We start from the raw sequence: 20,753 nt of genomic DNA on the forward strand, positions 1-20,753 counted from the left end.
TAATGTTCTACTAATCACTATCAACTGTTTCATCAAAAAAACTTCAGGCTAAAAGTAAATATGAATGGGTTTTTCAGCAGTGCGGATTAACTCCAGTGCGGTTTTAATTGAATAACACATTGTGCGTAAACGATGTCATTATAAACCAAATAAAGTTTGCGAGGAAAGTTTAAAGTGTAATTTTACTTTATTCCTCAATGACACCCTGTAAACAAAGGTCGGAGATCAATAGCAAGAAATGAAAATGTTATACGGTTACATAGATTTCTCGTCCCCCGCCCCCTAGTTGAATTAACGTTACATTCAATATCCAATGTGATTCTCAAAGAATGTGCATACATAAAACATTTTTTTTGCGTTTTCAAATGAGGAATGCAACAGACAACTGATATACCTTCCACTTTGTATATTTACATATAATCATCCCAGTCTGTACATCAAGTTAAAATTGCCAAACAAATTAGTTTGGTAGAGCAATTTAGAATAAGATGAATGATTGTATGCGATTGCTTTGATTCGTATTTAATGGATTATTCTTTCCTTCACATAAAGTTATAGGCCTGTGTAAAAAGCACAAACTCATAAAATTATCAAAATGTGAGACATGATCAGTTTCATATGCTAGATAAAAAAAAAAAAAAAAAAAACAACCATTGAATAAACCTCATAATTCCAGTTTCATAAGATAGAACAATAAGGGTTTTACAAACTTCAGACTGCAAAAAAAAGGACAAAATGTAACATAATAAACGAAATATAAAAATCAAATGTGCTCAGTCAGTGCATTAAGACTTCCCATAAGAAAAGGAAAAGGAATAAATGAGGTTGTCCTCGTTAAACATTGAGATAAATAATTCACATTCACATTTTTACAGGCAGACAGTAAAGGGTTTCATGACTGAAGTACAGTAAGTAAACAAAATCAAGTAAACCGATTGCAATCAACAAAGTAAACAAAATAGACTCATGATTGTTAAGATAGAGCAAACTAATTCAGTTATTTAAGGTGACCATGAAAATCTTAGACAGATCATCATTTTGTTTACCAATCAATCAAAATCATATGTAACTCTGCTTCACCTGCACTTCATACAAACATAATGGTAAACCTTGCCATCAAGTGAAACAAGGAGCATATGATTTAGAACCAAAGACTATCTAAAAGGTTTAAGATGGTCTCATTCATTCAAGTGACCAACAACATCTTTTTCATCACCACAGAAGGTACATTTGTGATATAGATGGGTGATGGACTCAATCTGATTTCTCTACAAAATAGTCATGAGTCAAGGCTATGACATTTCACGAAATCCAGTATAGACATCACTGTCATGTGGGATTAAGTGACTTGCAGATGTCGGGAACAGAAACACCTCAGGTGCAAAATTCACATCTCAATACACCAACAGTGCAATATGACCTAAAAGTCAAAATGGTGAATAGCTGGAATAAGACTGGTCTACTTCATTGTAAGAACAATATCTGTCAGCCTACATAACTTCTTAAAAACACTCTAAAATGGAGGACTTCTTCTTTACAATTATATAAAAGGCCAACGTGTAGACTATTATATTGCAATTAAAGAAAAGCAGAAACTGTTGCCACAAAGCATGGACTTACATAAGGATGTACTGTAACTGATAATGTTAACCACCCAAAGCTTAATTGAGAGGGCCACCCAAAGACTTAGGCTCAGATGTGCGTACAAATCTTTCGCACCTTTGTACCTTTTTTGACACTTTGCTCTTGAAGTAAATGGCAGAGACAAGAGTTGATATAAATAACAAAATAGTACAGTATAAATATAGAGAATCTGGGTCTGTGTGAGTGTGTCAGTGTTCTTACAAGAGGGTGGGGTCAAAGGTGAGGCCTCCCCTCCCCCACCTCTTGGAAGAGAGAGGTGTAGAACTCCGGCTCCAGCTGCTTGTTGCGGTAGCGGTGGACAATCTCCGCGATCTTCTGCTTCCTGCGGACGTGGGGCGGGTTGTAAGAGTCGCTCTCCAGCCTCTTCCGCCGGCACGCGTTGATGACTGTCTGTCGGACCAGGAACCCTGGGAGAACAACCAGCAAAAAAAACATTGGAGGATCGAAGTGAACAAAATGCCCAGTTGAGTGAATGAGGAACATGATTTGTAGAAAGCACAGTCCAGCCACAATTAAATATTATGGTTGAAATTCCATTCGATAACATAATTCACTTTGGATAACCTCAAGGAAATAGCATAATGGTATCTCCGTGCAAGTGGATGAAACATTTTGCAAATTGGCCTAAACGGAAATAGACAAGTGGGAGGAAGAGCGAGAGAGATAGATCACCTAGTGCTCTGCGGCTGACCACCATCCCATCTACCAGGGGGATGACCATGCTGAACTTGCCCATGGCTCCATGGAGTCTGATCCGGAACAGGCCCGTCCTCAGTGGGTGGATGAAGATCAGAGGGACATCCTTCTCCAATAACCCTGACCTGGGGGAGGGTAGGAGAAAGAGGGATAAGGTCAAGGAAAAAACAGTGTGTTACGGGTTTCTTTCAGCCTTGGAGAAAACATTGGGTGACAATAGAGACCTTGTTTTTTTTGTCGGGTAAATGTTGTTGCAAAACTGTAAAAAAAAATAATTGTGAATAATATGTATGTATTGTGTAATGATAATACAGTGCCCTCCATAAGTATTGGAAAGAGGAAGCATTTTGTCTTCTTTTAGCTCTATCCTCCAACAGTTTGGATTTTAAACAAACAATCACAGTATGAGGTTAAAATAGAGATTCTCAACTTTAATTCAATGCTTTCTTTTTTCAGGTTTCTGGTAAGTCAGGTGTGTTCCATCACATCATTTGTGCAGGCATAAGAGAGCTGTCAATGTCTCGTATTGATTCTAGGCTTTGCATTTGCCTGGAATTGACATCAATGAAAGTCGAATTAAAGCTGAGAATGTCTACCTTGATAGTAATTGTTTGATTTCAAATCCAAACTGTTGGAGTATAGAGCTAAAAGAAGTAACTCAGTGTCTCGGTATAATAAACATGTTGACAAGCATCCTGTTGGAATTGATTTCTGCTTGTTTGAATGTTTGTGCCTCTTATTCCTCTTAGAATGACTGACTCACTCTTTAATGTTTAAAGCATGGCCATAAAACTGCGTGTTAGTATGTGGCTAGGCGTTGGCCTCTATACCTGCAGGAAGTGCTGTTGTTGAGGCTTGCCTCCAACCCTGTGCTGGTTTCCGCCAAGAGGTCAGAGAGAGGGAAGTTGTCTAGAGAAAGAAATAACAAAATGGGGCCATTTTAGTGCCTGCATTCAACAGTTTCTCAATTTGGAGGTTACGACCTCTGCTTGTAAGCCATAACATGGCCTCACTGACTGAACAGTACAACTTCACTGATCACGGTCTTCTACCACACAAGGCAGAAACGATACAGAATTCAGTGCTATGAAACTGTAAGAGGATGCAAGTGAAACTGTAAGAGGATGCAAGAGGTTTTTGGTTGTTTACCGATGTCATCATAGCGCTCCACCCAAACCACCAGCACCTTAGTTTCAGGCCCCAGCGGGGGAGCAGCCTTTCCTGTGGAGCCTCTCTTTGTCTTCACCGTAGGACTCAGCTGGAGGGACAAGACCACACATGTAGGCAAGCAGTTGTTCAAATATCTAATCATTTAACTGTACAGTACATCAATTTAGCGAACGTAATATCTCCAAACAATTAAATACCCGTCCAGAAGTAGATCCACTGTATTGAAGATTAAAGTTTAAAACTAATTTGATTAATTTGACCATAATATTTCCACAATTTCATACTTGTAAAGCTGAATTCTTAGCTTTAGCCGATACAAAAACTCAAAATGTGTACTGTATGTGTCATTATCATCATCATGCCAAACTTTTTCTGAATGTAAGATTGAAAGTTACCCTTTTGGCAGACTCTAGGTTGTCTGAGTGGTTTGGGAAAAGGTCCAGTGTGAGGTTAGGCTGTCTGAGTACACTAGGCGGGAGGTCGGAGTGTGTGTCAGCCTCCACTGTTGAGTCGCTGTGCACTGAGGAGTTCTCTGCAAACAAAGTCATGCATACCAAAATCAGGGGTCATAAAGTGATTGTCGCATTGCTGCATGTTCTAATGATATGTTGTTTATTGTCACTGTGCTGTAATGCCATATTTTAGGAAGCATTTCATAAATAAATATTATGCATATTCCTGTTGTGAAATATCACACAAGATGTATTACTATCACTGTAATGTATGAACACATGTTTAGTATGGATGTCAATGCCATAGAGTGAGAAAGAAACACTACAGAGTTGGTGAATCCATGACACAAAGTCTAGGAGACAACCTCTATATTATTATAAGTCAAGCATACCAGATTCTTCATTTGATTATAATGAAATACTGACCCGAGGAGTCTGTCAGCGACGGGACGACAAAGGCGATCTCAGTCAGGGCGTCTGCATAGTATAGCACCTTCTTCTCCCCATTGAAAACAGAACCACCCGTGTCCTGTGGTGTAGCTGCCTCCTCTATAGAACCAAAACATATGAACCATTCAACATTCACCTTGTCTTTTGGACATGTTTTGGGCCTCCAGAGATAACGCCTCGGTTTTAGCTCAGTGAGCTAACATCATCTGTATCAGTGAGTGAGTTACAACTGACTGAAGACCTTGATATCTGTTCCTTAACCATTCCCTTTCCTGAGACCAAAATAAACTGTTTTGGTTTCCATTTAACACCCTGGCTTCAACACAACCAGTTAACACTTTCTTCAATGGTCGATGGGTTACACTTGACAACCTAGGTTCAATTCTCTGGCCGTTTCCTCAGCAGGTGGCTCACCAGTTTGCTGTGCATCGTTGTTGTCATTGCAAGAGTTAAGGGACCAGCTGGTATCCAGGTGTCCGGTCCAGCCAGGGTGGTGGCCCACGTCCACAGGCCAGCCCAGGGACAGCAGAAACTCCAGGAAGTGGGGCTGGACACTGGACGATGACTCCACATTCCTTAGGATCTTCAATTCAATTCAATACACTTTTTTTTTTTTTTTATCACTGAGGAGCCATTTAATCTGGCAGGCATAGTATGCAGCAGCCAGAATGGTATATACAGCCAATGATGCTCAACAACGCTTCACAGATCTTACAGTACCCGTCTAAAAATACAAATGCATAGAAAAAGAGTAAGACCATTTGACCTGGATGGCCAGCAGGGATGAGCAGGGTCAGTGCTGGTGTGGGCAGGCTTTTGTTCCAGCCCTGCACAACCAACACACCTGATTCAAATATTTGAAAGAATGGTGGTTTTCCATTTAGACCTGGATTAGATGAATCAAATGTGTCAGAGCTGGGCTGAAACCAAAGTCTACATAAACACAGCAGCCCTTCCAGAACCGGAGATACCCCTTCCCAATAGAGGAGATGGACTCACACTCGGTATGAACCAAAAAAAATAATTGTGATTTCTCACCTCGTGACTGCTTTTCTGCCCTGCCCTTACATAGAACACAAAGACAGTGTCAAAGGGTCGGCACGGCAACAGGTCCAGGTAAGCAATGTCGTCAAAGAAACCCGGCAAAGAGGACTCCAGTCCGATGAGGTGAGGGGGTAGGCGACTGTTGCCCGGTTCCTGAGAGGCAGAGAGATTCAGATAAGACTCTAAACAAAAGCTTGCCAAATGACATTGTCAACCAGCAAAGGGACTGCAGTTCCATTAAACTCGGTCTTTTTCGGGACATCATTACAATCGGTAATGCAAGATAGCAGCTGCTTAGCCAAAGACAAGGTAGGCAAACCACAACATTGTGTCTCGTATTGTTAGACCACAAGCACCTGTCTATTGAAATACATATGATACTATATCGCCCAACTATTGACTTAAAACTATAGTTCCCAACCTTTAGTGCCTCTAAAGACAGAAAGCCAAAGTGAGAGAGGAAGAGGCGGGCTGTCTGGAACTCCTGGGAGGGTGGAGGGGGTTTGCAGTCGGTGAGGGGGTCTGGGAAGGGCTTTGACCTCCAGAGGTCATCGCTATGGTGCTCAAGAGTACTCTCGTAATCGATCTGCTTGGTCATGATGCTGCGCAGCCTATCATGCTGCAGCTCCAGCTGAGAGGAGGAGGAAGTAAAAGAAGAGGCGTGTGATGCATAGTACACACACACACACACACGCACACGCACACACTTTAGGTTAACACCATTATCCCACAACCTCCAAACCACACCATTATCCCACAACCTCCAAACCTCACCACACACAACCCTCTACCACAACTTAACCTCTGCTACCTGGAACAGACTATTGTTAGTCTGAGAACTTCAATCAAAACCCGTTTTTGAGTGTGATCTGGTTGACCTTTGGTTGACCCCTCTCTCTGTCTTCTGAAGGAAGGGATAACTCACGTGTGGGTGGTTATACTGTGGGGTGCATGTAACTCTGGCTTCTTCCTGCCAATTCATAAACATACTTGATTCCATATCAGTGACAATTAACCACAATCATTTAAGATTATATATCCTCCTTTTGTATATTCTGTCTTAATTATGGCCCCTTTTTTTTTTTTTTTCGGGAATATTTAGAAAGTGCATCCTTATCTTCCTTGAAGAAATCACTGATCTGACAAGACATGAGTGGTAAAAGCAATGCAGTAAGAGGCTCACTTAGACCTGTCCAATCACATTAGATCAATAACTACTATCAAGTGAGGAAGGAAGGATGTATTAAAAAACTATTAGAACAGAGCCTATATCCCATATGTCTCTCCTCTCTCACCTCCTTGTTGACGATATCATCCAGGTCAGGGATGCTGACATCAGCTTTGACCAGGGGGATCTTGTCCACCTCCTCTGGGAAGGGCCTCTGTTTGACGTTGTAGTGAATCCCCACGTCGTCCTTGGGCACCGGGCGCGCCTCAGGGACAAACACCTGCTGTAGGAGAGAAGAACAGAATATGGAACAGAAATAGAGTTTAGTACAATTAAGTAAGGATAAAGGAAAATATATTTCCTTAGAATATGGTAACATAGAGTGAGGTCTTTGCGCATTGTTCGATTTTTTTTCTTCTTAGACTTCTCTTAATGTTTTTAGCAATAACTTAATAAAAAAAAAGAAAGTGAGCCAGTGCTTGACGATTCAGCTAGTTGCCTTTTTCAAGACATTATAAAAAGAAGTAGCCGTAAGATTTCATAATGCTAATTGATAATTACAGCTGATATAAACCTTTATAATATACAATTCTATACCTGTTGAGTATTGAACTGCAAAAAGTATATGCACTACGAAGACCTCTGGGAACAGTTTTAATTGGTTGGCTAAATGTATACATAAAATGGGAAGTCATATGATGTGACTGGTATAGCGTTGGTGTTGTGGTGGGTAAACTCTTCTCACCCTCTGGTTGGCACGCGCCCCCCTTGGCTGGTGGAAAAGCTGCAGGGTCCAGGCATGTCTCCCTGCCATCCCACGGATCAACACCGTCACTGAGGGGCTGGGGTCTGCAGAGACAGGGGCATGATTTGTAGATTCTACACATTCTTCCTTACTCTGGCTGACCCTCACTATGCTCTTGAGTTGTTTTTTTTGCTCTTCGTATTTGTATTGCACAGTGCACTGAACTTGACCGTACCTGCATAAAATCTGCAATATATAAATGAAGTTGACCATCATCATCATTTTGACTGAAACAGTGGCATATTGGTACCAGCCGCTCATATTGGCTCCACTCACTCTGTTCGTTGCCCAGTGGTTGCTCCAGCATGGCCAGGATTACCGAGTTGTCCAGGACAAAGTAGCGGAAGTTGCTGGGTCCCGTTGCACTAAGCCGGGCGTAGCGGATCAGGGTGTCCTCATTCAGCAGGCTGCAGGTGGAGGCTGGCCCGCTGGGGGACGGGAATGCCCCGAGGACCTGCATGATACTGTGGGAGGTGGCAAAGAAGTCAAGTCATTTTTCCTGTAAAAACTGCATTATATTGTACCTGTGTATGACATATTTGATTTGAAGTCAGTGTTTTACAGTAAGCTACAGTACACATTTGAGACGATGCCAACGGGGACTTAACGTACATAGCAAAGCATTGTCATTAGAAAACATCAGGTTTATTCTTTAAACTCTTTTCACGTGCCAGGAATCCCGGTTACTTGGTTTGATTGAATATCAGTCTCACCAGGAAAGTGTGGCCTCGGCAGCGTCCTTCACTCTCATGGAGGCGGGGTTGTGCTCCTTGTTGTCCTTGTGCCTCACTTCCTGTTCCTGTTTGGACTTGCTGCCGGAGATGCCCAGCTCCACTATCTCCAGCACATCCACCAGACAGTCCTGACAGAAAGAAAACCGACATGGTCAACACGCAACAGGCATGGTAATCTTCGGTTAAAGTTAATGTATGGCCTCTGGAGTATTCTAACTAGTGTCTTTTTTCGAGCCACGTGAACTGACAAGGAAGAACTCAGGGTCCTAGTTATAGGATGGATAGATATAGTTAGCACTGCCATTTCTGGTCTTACATAACAATATTAAACATAAACAAAAGCAAAGTCTTGTTTGACCATTAATAGTGGATAGATAGGTTACCTTCTCATCTAGCATATCTGGGTGTTCCGTCAGCCACACACACAAGCACTGAAAGGCAGCCACAATCATGGAGTGGAGGTCTCTGGAGTGTAGGGGTGCCGGGCGACCGCACTGGTACACGATGTAACCACACACGGAGCTGACCGCACGCTTACGGTCCGACGAGTCCACGCAAGCCTTTACCTGGGATCAGAGTCAGAAACACACAAGCTTAGCATGCATCTCAGGAGATGGTGTGAGAAGTCAAGATGGACATGGTTAGGTTAGGTCTGTGTTGAGTTGAGTTGGTGTAGTGATGTTTACCTTGGCCAGACCAGCCAGCAGCTCCAGGGCGGCCAGTGAGATGCTCATGTCTGCCCTCCACTGGGAGTTGAGCCTCTGGGTGACCAGGTGGATGCTGCGCACCAGGAGGCCCGCCGCCGTATCTGGAAGAGCTACAGGATATAACACCCCAGAAAAACCAACCACCACAGAGAAGAGCAGGACAGGAACAACAGGGCTGCCAGTTAGCACTCAACTCTATGGGGCTAATCGTTAGCCGCTAACCATTAGCCGCTAATGCTATGGTCATTTTGAGGGAAACGTAAGTGTTGATGCGTTATAGAAAGAAAAGGTTTTGTAGGTTTCTACTTAGTCCTTGGGTGAATCTCAGTAGTCTTAAGTGGCTAAAACCCTTTTCTTCATTCACACTGGTCTAGAAGAACCAGACAGGTGAAAGTCTCCAAGTATACCGCTGACATATTGCTTTCACCTATCCATTTATTTCCATAATCAGTGCAGATGAAGGACAGAAGACAAGAAGAAGAGGCTACATTACACTGAGATGCACCTCGTGGGCCCCTCATTCATTTAAGACTAATCACTGAAATAACATGATTGGTTACCTAATTACTTTCACCAATGAAGTCATGTCAGGCCAGTGATTTTCTCAAGGTAGTGAGGAAGGGAGGATGCATTTCAATAAAATTCAAACAGGGCCATGACATCTGATCATGTTGGTAGAGCAGGCTTTCATACCACCGCACACAGGTGTAAAAATACAATATGAATGGACCATCAGGTCCAGCATGAAGTAGAGGGAAGAGTTAAGCTTTCCAGAGGAGAACAGTGGAATTCACACTTTATGGAGAAAGAAACGGCTGCACTTTCTTACATATTGAGTTTTGGAGTTCTGAAATTATTAGCCACGTTAGGAAAAACGTAATCTTAAAAATGCCATACAAGTTATGTTGGTAGTTCTCTTGGTTCATTGGTTCAAAATAGTAAAGAAAGTTTAAGCAAGTGTCTTCTCCGGTTTAAGAAGCACAACATCACAGCAAACAAGAGTGTTTGGGTCACATACAGATACATTTTACCCATCGCTTTTTAATTCTGTATACCACTTTAACCACGTTGGCTACAAAAGAACAGTGTTAATCGAGTCAGTTTCATTTATGGAACATTTCACCAGGTAGCAATGGATCAGAGCAAAAGCATTAAACATTATTAAAGTCAGTGTGAAATGGTTTCAATACAATGCTGGTAATGCTACCTAGTATTTAGTAGCAGTAGTTTAAGTCTGTTCCCAATCGGTGAGAATAATAAAGGTAATCATGTTAGCTAGTTGCTAATTATTTACAGCATGTATCATACTTAATAGTTATCACATAGCAAGTCCTCACCATAGTCTCGGAGCAGTGCCTGAGCTGGGCGCTCCGTGTCTGGGCTGGTTGCCTCAGTGCTGCCCCCGCTGGTGAGGCTGATGCCACTGCTGGTGCGGCTATGGCTCCTGAGTCCTGTGTGGCTCCCATCAACACTGCCCTGATACAATACAACCACAGGGAAAAAGAGACAGTGGGTTTGAACAGAGACTTCACAGTACATTCAATTCAGTTCCATTATTCTTCACAGATATCAGGTTATGGAGAAGGATAAACAGTGGTAGTTATTGTTTATATCGAAAAGCCTTACTGTTTCATTTTGTGCACCGATGGACTCCAACAGTGCTGAGTCTTGGACAATATTGAGCATCGCCCCTGAGAGAATGAAAAAGATAGATATAATACAATGAAGGGAGAGACAAAAAGACCAAGCATGAAGGAGTGAAAGCATGTGTGTGTGTGTGTGTGTGTGCATGTGTGTGTAGACGTGTTTGTGTAATACTGGCTGAGAGAGACTGCATTCAGGAAAACTACAGAAAGGCGAATAAGAGTGAGGGAGACAAACAGAGAGAAGGAGCAGAAGAGGGTAGTCGTGAGCGAAAGACCTAGGATGAGCTGGGTGTTGTTGGGGTCCGTCTCTGTCTGCAGGGCCCCAATGAGGACGTTGACCAGACGTAGTCTCAGGGACAGGAATGACACAGGCTGGTCATGGGGGCATCCGTCATCCTCACTGAACTTCCCCTCCAAAAGAACCTGCAGACAACAACAACAACAACAACAACGTCAGTCAAATAAGTTACTGTGGGGCATCACTACATTACATTATCATATACTGTATCACATCACATATGTTTATTTACTAAATGATGTATTGTAATCTCCCAACACTGCCAAACCACCCATGGCTGGATAAGGTATTTCAAGAAAAGAAGTTGGACCGGTTTCTACCTCAGATTTGACGTTGCCAAAGTGGTGTGGTAGAGGCATCATGGCCAGTAAGATGTTGATGGAAGCTCTCCTCAGGTCTGTGGGGTTGTACAGTTTGAACTTTGACAGTTCCCTGGAGAAGGGGCAGTGGGGACAATGATAGCCAGGGTTGGTTTAACATCAGAGGTTTATTTAACAGCATAGACATCACATTACTTAAAGCTCTGGAAAACGTCCACTGCACGGTGGTTTCAGTACAAGGCATCACAAAAGTATTTAAGTGGACCTGGCCATAGGTAACTGTAACTGTAGTACACTCAGTTTTCTAGAACCTGGCAAATGTACAGTGTACACTGTACCGGTACAAACACTAATCACTTTGTCATCAACACTGACATTGGTATAAGACCTGTGGTATCAGATGGGCTGTAGTTCAGACCATAAACAACGACAACAGAGTAACTAATCAATCTTGTTTCAAAGGCCCACTGTCATAATGGTTGTCACGTTTGGCAGTTAAACAGCATTGTGTGTTGACATCTGGGTTACCTGTCAGGGAGTATGGTCTCCAAAGCTGCTATGAAGTAAGGGACCACCACGTTGATGCCCTTCAGGTCTGAGCAGAAGAGAGAGGACGAGTTGAGGATGATGCTCGCCAGAACAGGCCTACAGATGAAGTCTGAGATCTGCAGACCCTGGATCAGAACCATGTAGAACCTGCATAGATGAACAAACTTCTTCAGACGCAAATGGAAACCGTACAGATATATCATTTTCAGTATGTCCGATTAAACAGTTCAAGTGGACCAACTGGGGACCTTTGAGAGAAAAGCACTTTGGTGGATCAGCTGGAACAGGTCTAAACCAGACAGGCTAACACAGCTAAACCTAAGCTTAACCACACCCCATGTACGCTACTGTTATTGCCAACCATAGCCGTTAGCATGCTAAAAGGAACAACTGCAATTTTTACCTAGACAGGTAAACAGCAAGGATGTCCTCTCCGGTTTTCTTGCTGCAGAAGATGCGGCAGAGGGTGCCGCAGGCCTCGGCACGGCCCGCCTCGTAGCTCTCAGGGAACTCACTGGTGTCAAACAAGGAGTTGGACACCATGGAGTCGGTGGACATCTGGGAGCCTTTCCTCCTCAGTTCCAGGCCCACCTGGGTGGCTATGGCTGTGGAGGAGGGGAAGAGGAACGGTGAAAGGAGCCCAAAAGGGACAAAGCGGTTGTCCTTACACATGCATGCTAAAAAACAGAGAAACACTTACCCTATACAAATAAAGAGAAAGTTACACACACAAAAGGACTGAATATTGTAAACGTAAATAACAGACAGACATAAAGAAACATACAAACTGAATCACAAACTGTACACAAAAAGACAGAGACAAATCTCACACTGAGGATGAAGACAAACATAAATACAGACCTAAATCACTTCAAACACACACTCACATACATACATAAGCAGCAAAAAGGGACTTCTGACACAAAGAGTTTGTCAAAAAAAAAAAAGTTAGCCTATCCTTTTTCATTAATAAGTGAGTGTAACTGAGACTTTAAACTTCAAAAGTGAACGTCAGTTGCAAGACATCAATGCAAAATCCCTGTGTCAGCTTCCTTGTTCTTGCATTGCAATGACATCACTGTCACTCAAGGTACAGACATTCACTTCATGCATTGAGGCACCAAACCAAAATCAACAAAAGTCAAGTAAAGTAAGAACACAAGGGGAAATCAGAAGACAACTATGCTGAATTCAAGGCAAACAAAAAGGGTTAGTGGCAAAAAATAAATGATTAAATAAAAAATCATTGGAATGTGTGGTGGTGGCGTAGTCACAAGCTGGCAACGCTGTCGGGAAAGTGGAGAGTCTGTGCTCCCATTCCATCTCCGCTTGGAGAACATTGAGAGAACATTGGAGAACGTTCGAATGACGGGGGAAAAACAACGATGGCGATGATCATGGAGAAAGAAAACCAAAAGCGGGATTCAAGAACTTACTGCGAATCAAGAGAAAAGCTGCTGTTCCTACTTACAAGATTTATAAGAAAGGAGAATTTGGATAAAAGAGGCTGCAAGATAACAGAAATAGTGGAGACAAATCAAAGCATATCAATATTTGGTCAATTCATAAATGCATGAATTGTGTTTTTCTCCTCAATGGATGACCTTTGACCCTGAAACTTTTGAACATCAAACATGGCAGACAGAGAGTCAGCATGCAGGACGGAACACCAAAACCAAACATGAAAAGAGAAGAAATAGTGTTCCATATCCATGGTGCTTGTTTAAATACCACATGTGCTAGAGATAATAGTGTTGTCAGTAATAAGGCACAAGACTACTGAAGGAAAGAGAGATGGAACTATACGAAATAACAAAGCTGACTAACATTTGTTGTATTCATGTGACTGTGCAATCTCTTGTGACTACTGCAATCAACTCATTCTTCAGCTGAATGTCAATAAAAGTTGTATCTTTGTTTCGTTGGCGTACAACCACTATTCTCTCCACCGCAATACTAGAGCAAAGTATAAACTAGTTGCAGAGAGAGAGAGAGAGAGGTGAGAAAAATGACCCTCGCCCACCTCCATCCAACAACACACATTCGCCCATGTGATCAAAACATACCTATACAACCCATAACCCAACACAAACGCACACACACACACACATGCAAACAATCCCTCCTACCAAAAAACACACAGAAATGGAAGCCTAGTATGTCATAATGTTAGCATCTTGGGTCAGTCTTGGGGCACTCAAGTCCTTACCAGTCATGCTGGGGTCTCGGCTGAGGCCACTGTGGAGCTTACAGTGCACCAGGGCGGCATCAAAAAGCCACTGGCCAAACAGGTTGAGGATGCTGTTGACCTTAGGCCTGGCGGGGGCAGGCAGGGGCCGCGTCTCCCAACTGCTCTGGTTGGGGCTGGAGAGCAGGGTGGGGGAGGACGAGGGCTGCTGCTGCTGCTGGGACACTTTGGCCTGTTGGCCACTTGCCTGTTGGAAGCAGCCAATCGTTAACATGCGGATATCTAATCAGGAAGTTAGAATCAATGTAGTTTATAACCAAGGGTCAGGATTGAGCGATTAATCGGATTACGGGTTGCAATTGATAATCGAGGTTACGATAAAGTCTAGTGAAAAGAGAGACTACACTTGAGGAATGTGGTACACCATGAGAGAAAGGGGAGAAACTAAATTACGTAGATGAAAGGTATGCGTAAAAGGGCAAACAATGTTTAGAGTGAGCTACTCCCAGTGTATTACTTCCCTGTATTGAAAGCAATTAACCATGGCATACCTTGTGGCCATTTTTTTTTTTTTTTTGTAAAAAAAAAAGCATTTCTGCTTTATTGGGATAGAGACAGTAGAGATTGACAGGAAGATGGGAGAGAGAGGAGGGATGACATGCAAGATAGGTCGAGGGTCGGAGTCGAACCAGGAACCTTGCGATTACATGGTATGCACATTAGTGTGCTATGCCACTAAGCGCCCCCACCTTGTGGCCATTTCTAAAGGCAAACGTATCATCATTAGCTTAGAATAAGGGGATTCGGAGAGGACTTACGTTTGAGATTTTGCTGGTGGTTTTGGTGACCACGGTGTGTCGTTGCTTGCGGCTGTGTGGGGGTGTGGTGTTGTTGGCAGAGGAGGGCGGGGACATGCTCAGTCTATTGACCGGGGTGGGAGGGGCACTGTCAGCCCTGGGCCGGGATATGCCTGTGGACAGGGAGAGGACTGATCAGAAAACTAAGCTACACCCACACCAGTCAAAACAAGCAATGATGGCAGAGGATTGTTTCAGTCCTTGCAAGTATTGGTGCGTTCTAGGAAACTCGGAGCTTCTCAGTTGGTGACGTTGGTGAAGTCATAAATACAACATGAGCCAATGAATCAAGTGCTTCTGATGTCAGAATAACTCTACAACCGATATGATTGCAGCTAGCTACCTCATGTCAATTTCTTATTTTCACAACATGGACTAGAAATGTTTTTTCTTTTTGTGTTCCTTATTGCATTCGAGAGACATCGAGGGAACTACTTTTAAAACTGTACAGAAAAGATGAAAACTGTTGATAGTTATGTTTAAGCGTTTTGACAGCCAATTGCCTACGGAGAAGGTGAGGAAACGTCACAACTCGTAAACTTATCCTTCTACCACAAGTTTCCCACATGGAGCTCCGACTTGGAGGCTCGTTCAAGTGCTTATTTCCAAGTGGGAAACTCGTATTTACTACATTCCGATATGACTAGAATGCACCGTTATGTTCTCACTTAGAAATAAAAGGCTGATTCCCAATAACCTTAATTATCTTCTTCTACTTCAAGAAAAATTAGATTCAAATACAATGCGAGAGCACAATGGCTGGCAATTTTTGTTCAGCCATTTTGCTCTCTCACCTTACCTATCCATTAATTTTCATATTTCAGTTGAGGCAGAATAGGAGACAAGGAAAGTCAGCAATTTAAGAGAATTAGGTCTCATCTTAGACTGCCTTCACCCCACCAGTACAGGACACCAGTAATGTATGATCCAAAACATGACTCATCCATTTAATCACACATTAACTTTCCATGACAGTTACAAACAAGTAAAGCAAATGTAAAAAAAACACAGGAAGCTTCCAAACAACTCCCTCTACCTACATAGCCTACGGTTATGGTTATTGCAGCATGTTAGGCAGGTAACCACCTGCCAAAGTCACTGTGATGTTTCCTCTTGGGGCTACTCTTTTCTAAAGCAGCAAAACCTGCAACAACTCTGTGAATGAAGACTCTAAATAAATTGTATACATGTTCACATGGAGCTAAATTCAAAGGATATATATTGTATATGTAACCCTTTTATAACCAGACACATCTGCCCCGATTCAACTAGACATTTCAAGACAAATATAAGTATAAAAAATACTTTTGTAAACCCAAATATTACTTATTAGGCTTATACTTAGGCTTGTTAAAAATATAACATTTGTGTTTAAAATATTCTATAGGAGACCCCATGTTTAAACCACCATGCAATTGTTTGAAGATGTTAAATAGGTAGAGATATATAGAGTCACTGAGAGATACCACTTGTGCTTGAACAATATGAGGAGACATGGACAAACTCTAGAAGTTGACCAATTAACTCGAAAGTATCAAGTGTTACAAAATGCTTGAAAAAAGAAATCTGGCATCAGCTGGCAATGGCATTCAGTCCAAAACAGCACAAGTGAAATACCTCAGGTCTTTCACCATCACCATGAATAGAAATTGTCCATTTCATTGACAAGGCAAGCCCCTCTGTTCCAGTTTATCATTGACATGTCAGTTGGAGATTATTACACTGTACCATGAGAGAGCAGCCTCTCGCGCACAGACATCTTTTCAACAGAGACACCTACAAAGAGGGGAATGCACACTGATATGTTTCCATTTGAATATTGAGTAGATAACTACTGGTAGGAATCCTCCAATCTAGTTAGCTTTAATCTAACTATCTGTTTTCATATCTGTTCAGATGAAGTAGAGAAGGCAAGGCAAGGAAGCGCTTCTAGAAGTCTAGTTATCAGTTTTCGAAGGATTATCATTACAGACAATTGAGAAGGACCCTATACTGCACCATGACTGGAACCTGGAGGGGCCATATCGACAGAGCTCTCTTACCCAGGAAAGCATCCACCAGGCAGCTGACACCACTCATGGCTCTGAAGAAGATCTGGGGCAGCTGCTTGAGGCAGGGGTGCAGCACCACCTCGTGGGGGATACTGCTGGAGTTGAGGAACTGCTCCTGGAACTTGGGCGTGGTGCTCACCACCGTTGGGTTGCTCAGGTCCACTGGGTTGCTATGAGGGGGGGGGGGGGGGGGGGGTCAATCATAAAGGAAGCCACTGATACAGCCTTTTGTGTTCTAGTCCCCCTATGACTTTTTCTGGGGTTTATTAGAGATGACGAAAGGTGTCCAAACGCTTTGATAAAAATACTGTATATTCTGTCACGTAGCTTAAAGAGTCTCATCAGCTCTAGACTGACAGTAACTTTCCTATCTGCTACATTGCACCTAACTGAATAGAGCCTGGGGCTTCCACTGGTCAGTGGTCATGAGGAGAGGAGAGAAGGAAAGGAGGCCATGTATAGGGACACAACAGCATTGTTACTGTGTACCTGAGCATGTGGAGGAAGCGGAACCAGGTCTGCGCCACACACTCGTTGTCCATCTCCACGGGGATCCGATTAGCATCCTCATCAGGGACTTTAAAGGGGGGAAATGACGGGCCGTGGGTGTGGCGCAACAGTCTGGATTGAAAAACACACACATACGCACACAAAACACACTCCAAGTGTTATGTAGGCACATCTATTAAAGCACATACTCTATATCCTAGGCAACGCTTAGGATATAAACTTATACCATCCACCTGTACATCAGCAGGAGAACTTCAGAACTTTAACTTGTGAGGCAAGTAGTTTTGTGAGGAAGCACAAGGTTCAACATGTTATAAGCTTTCCACTGATGCAGTATGCATTTTCAACATGACAGTTTACAATGCCACCCAGAATTCAAATAGTCAATTTGACTGGATAGACAAATCAGGTGGCAAGCAGCCTAGGTAGTAGTACCTGCTATAGCAACACCATTGCCCTATGTGGTTCAGTTGGTAGAGCATGGTACGAGCAGGTCTTGATTCCCACTGGGGCCATACAAAAAATGAATGCCCTCACAGTAGCTTGGATAAAAGCTTCTGCTTAATGGCAAATACGTTAATACGTTCTGTTAACCTTGGAGCACCCTGACTTTTCAAAAACAAATAATCCAAATGTACTGTTTTTGCAGTATAACATTCATGACATACCTCACAACGCAAGTGTAACTAACAGTAACTAACAGAGAGCCATCATTTTCAGCGGTGCATAAAAAGATATGAGATATGCATCCTCTTAGGTCAGTCCAAACCGTGGTCATCACCTGGAGGTAAGGGCGCAGGCCACCCTGCTCCACTGCTCCACCACAGGCGGGTGGTGCCTCCAGTTGGCCAGCATCTCCCGTGCCGTCTTCCAGTAGGGCGGCGTGGGGAAGCAGCGGGCGCACGCCAGAAGCCACACCTCAAACAGCACCGCCATCAGCTTCTCTGCCAACTTCTCCGCCACTCCAACTGGGCACAGAGTCAAAGTTCAACAGGAGACAAATGAATCCCAATAGGAGACTGACAAGTGACAAACATTGCCAAGTTCAGATACTCAAAAGGAGGAGGTATAGGCAGTTGAGTTAGTATTAATTGTATTCATATGTCAATAAATACAAAAAAAATAAATGCAGTTGGCAGTTTCATTGAACATTGAACTACAGATTCAGATAAGACTGATTATCTGATTACAGATTATTTTACTTAATGTTATGTGGTGGAGCAACTCTGTGATCCTAGCAACTCACACCCATTGTACATCACATCCTTAGCAACAAGCCATGGGCAAACAAGTTGGTTAACGCCCACTGGGGCTGACAGTCATCTTAAATCAGAGCAGAACATAACCAGATGTTTTACAAAAACCCAGGATGTGGTGGGGGCCATGGCTAACCTCCAATGGTGGGTGGGGCCAGCAGGGTGTCGTTGATCCTGAGCAGGAAGAGCAGCAGCACCTCCCAGGTCTCCCTCACCATGGAGACAGACTCCCGTGCCAATTTCTGTACTGCTGTTAGGACTTGCTGACACAGCCTAATGTGGCTCAGACTATACTGCTCAGGCCTGAGAGGGGGAGGAAGGGAGGGAGGGAGGGAGAGAGAGAGTAAATGGAGGGTGAGATAAGTAAAAGTGAGAAGTGCTTCACATACAGAAACTAATGGGGATGTTGTCAGTTTTGCCTGTGGTCACAGTACCTGGGTAGGAAGACATTGTAGAGATGTTTGAGGATGGTCTGGACATACAGGTTAGGCTCCTTTACCACAGGCTGGGGGATGGAGTCCCTGGGTGTTACCAAGGCCATCATCCAGTCTGTGTACACGTCTACACACAGCTTCACTGTGTCCCCCTCAAGTGGAAGAGTTAGGCCGTAGCACAGCACCTCCATGGTCCACTTCACCTGGAAATATCAGGGATCATAGGAGAGGAAGATGAAGGGAGATTATCTATGACAAGCTAATTAGCAAATTTACTCTATATACATCATATGATCAGTGTCCTTGTTGTGGGCCTAATGCTAACCTCTGAGTGCCATAGCGTCTGTATTAAAAAAAAAAAAAAACGCAGCAGACCTTACAGACTCCTCACCTCTTTGTCAGTTTTGAGGATGTTCTCAGTGGCCACAGGGCTGACAGCCGTCCCCAGGGGCTTGACCACGGCATTTGCCACCTCCAAGCCCACACCTCCGGGGTACGTGTGTAGGACACTGAGATGGCCCTGGTCACTCTGCACCACCAGGTGCAGCGAACGCCACTCTGAGTACATGCTCCTGGTGCTGCTGCAGCACTCTAGTCTTTCCACCAGCCTCCACCTGCACAGAGGTTCACCAATACATCAAGTTTACGAGCTAAAATTATACCGCAAATATATTTTTTTGACTGACAAGGTGATTTGAAAGTACTGAACAGGGACAAGGGATGTGCAGATGATAAGCAGAGAATTCTTGAAGTGATGATACCAAAGCGAATAGTATCCACCCCTCCTTAACACCTTAGTAACTAGTTTCTGTAAGCCATGGTTAATGGAATTTAGCCTACGGCTACACCATAATAATGGAGACTAGCTGGCCATTTGGGCTAGCTGACTACTAGCTAGCAAACTACGAGGTAGCTATACTTGTGGCCAGCTACCTATAAGGCTTATAAAAGATGACAATCGAACAGTAGACCTGCTAGCTAGATACTACGATAGCTAATAATGTCCTGCACAGGTTTACCTATGTGGCTAAAAGTTATGGGCTACTAGCTGGCTAGCACAACAACCAGGAAACATAAAGTTACAGCTAGTGCTATCTGTTCCTGCCATCATAGCTAGCAAGATATCGGCTAATGTTAGCTAGCTAGCACTCATTAGTCTGCTGGCTAACAAGTCAAGAGTCAACATTGCACAACTAGCTATCTAGCAAACGAACATTGATGTTTCCAGGTGTTTACATTAAATTCGACTTGCAAATGTGGCTAGACTGGGCAACCAACCATGTAACGTTAGCTAGCGAGCTTAGCTGGAATCATTAGCTGGCTAGCTAACGTTAGCTTGCTGCTGTCAGTCTGTTGTGTTGACAAGCTAGCTAACCGCAATAAGCTGTCATTTACCTGATCCAAAATAAATGGTTGGCATAACAAGGTGACTCGTCCTCACAACTTTGATTATCCAAATTGATATATTAGCTACCATCCTCCATCACCACAACTTCGAGGCTGGGATGATGCTCTCCTATCGACTCAAGTCATGCAAAGCCCTTTTAGCTCAGCTGTCATTAGCAGCGGGATAAGGAAGACATACAGTATGGAGGAGCAGCGCCCCCTTGTGTGTCAGGTTTACCATACGCTTACACCTGCACCACCGTTGCACCATCCCATAAGTGTGTGAACCCTCATCATTCATAAATAGCTCCCTCTTCCTCTTTTATAGTCACAGCAGGTGATCAGAAAAAAGACACACACACACACACACACACACACACACACACAC

The 20,753-nt window shown here is 43.3% G+C and overlaps 1 protein-coding gene across 11 annotated transcripts; it reads right to left on the reverse strand.

The window, feature by feature from the left end:
- Window positions 1–134: 134 nt before the first annotated feature.
- LOC310807877 (ral GTPase-activating protein subunit beta-like) lies at window positions 135–20,521 on the reverse strand (the record flags this gene model as incomplete). 11 transcript variants are annotated; one of them, XM_083674517.1, is made up of 32 exons in its annotated part: window positions 20,375–20,521; window positions 19,371–19,593; window positions 18,980–19,182; window positions 18,682–18,848; window positions 18,071–18,257; window positions 17,269–17,400; window positions 16,771–16,949; window positions 16,457–16,504; window positions 14,690–14,841; window positions 13,893–14,118; window positions 12,087–12,288; window positions 11,663–11,830; window positions 11,135–11,246; window positions 10,792–10,939; window positions 10,497–10,561; window positions 10,208–10,346; window positions 8,850–8,971; window positions 8,547–8,729; window positions 8,143–8,291; window positions 7,706–7,893; window positions 7,370–7,473; window positions 6,752–6,907; window positions 6,382–6,426; window positions 5,878–6,087; window positions 5,451–5,609; window positions 4,827–4,995; window positions 4,389–4,511; window positions 3,906–4,042; window positions 3,490–3,598; window positions 3,171–3,249; window positions 2,317–2,465; window positions 135–2,051 (listed from the first exon to the last, which is right to left on the reverse strand). In XM_083674517.1, the coding sequence occupies exons 2-32, from the start codon at window positions 19,545–19,547 to the stop codon at window positions 1,858–1,860; spliced, it is 4,581 nt and encodes a 1,526-aa protein (XP_083530643.1). In that variant the 5' UTR covers window positions 19,548–19,593; window positions 20,375–20,521. The 11 variants fall into 11 exon arrangements, with proteins under 11 accessions (XP_083530643.1, XP_083530642.1, XP_083530639.1 ...); XM_083674516.1 differs by having other exon boundaries at window positions 6,752–6,904; window positions 8,850–8,980; XM_083674513.1 differs by having other exon boundaries at window positions 8,850–8,980.
- Window positions 20,522–20,753: the final 232 nt, after the last annotated feature.

The sequence above is a fragment of the Argentina silus genome (genome assembly GCF_951799395.1).
Source record: "Argentina silus genome assembly, chromosome: 8".
Taxonomy (NCBI): Eukaryota; Metazoa; Chordata; class Actinopteri; order Argentiniformes; family Argentinidae; genus Argentina; species Argentina silus.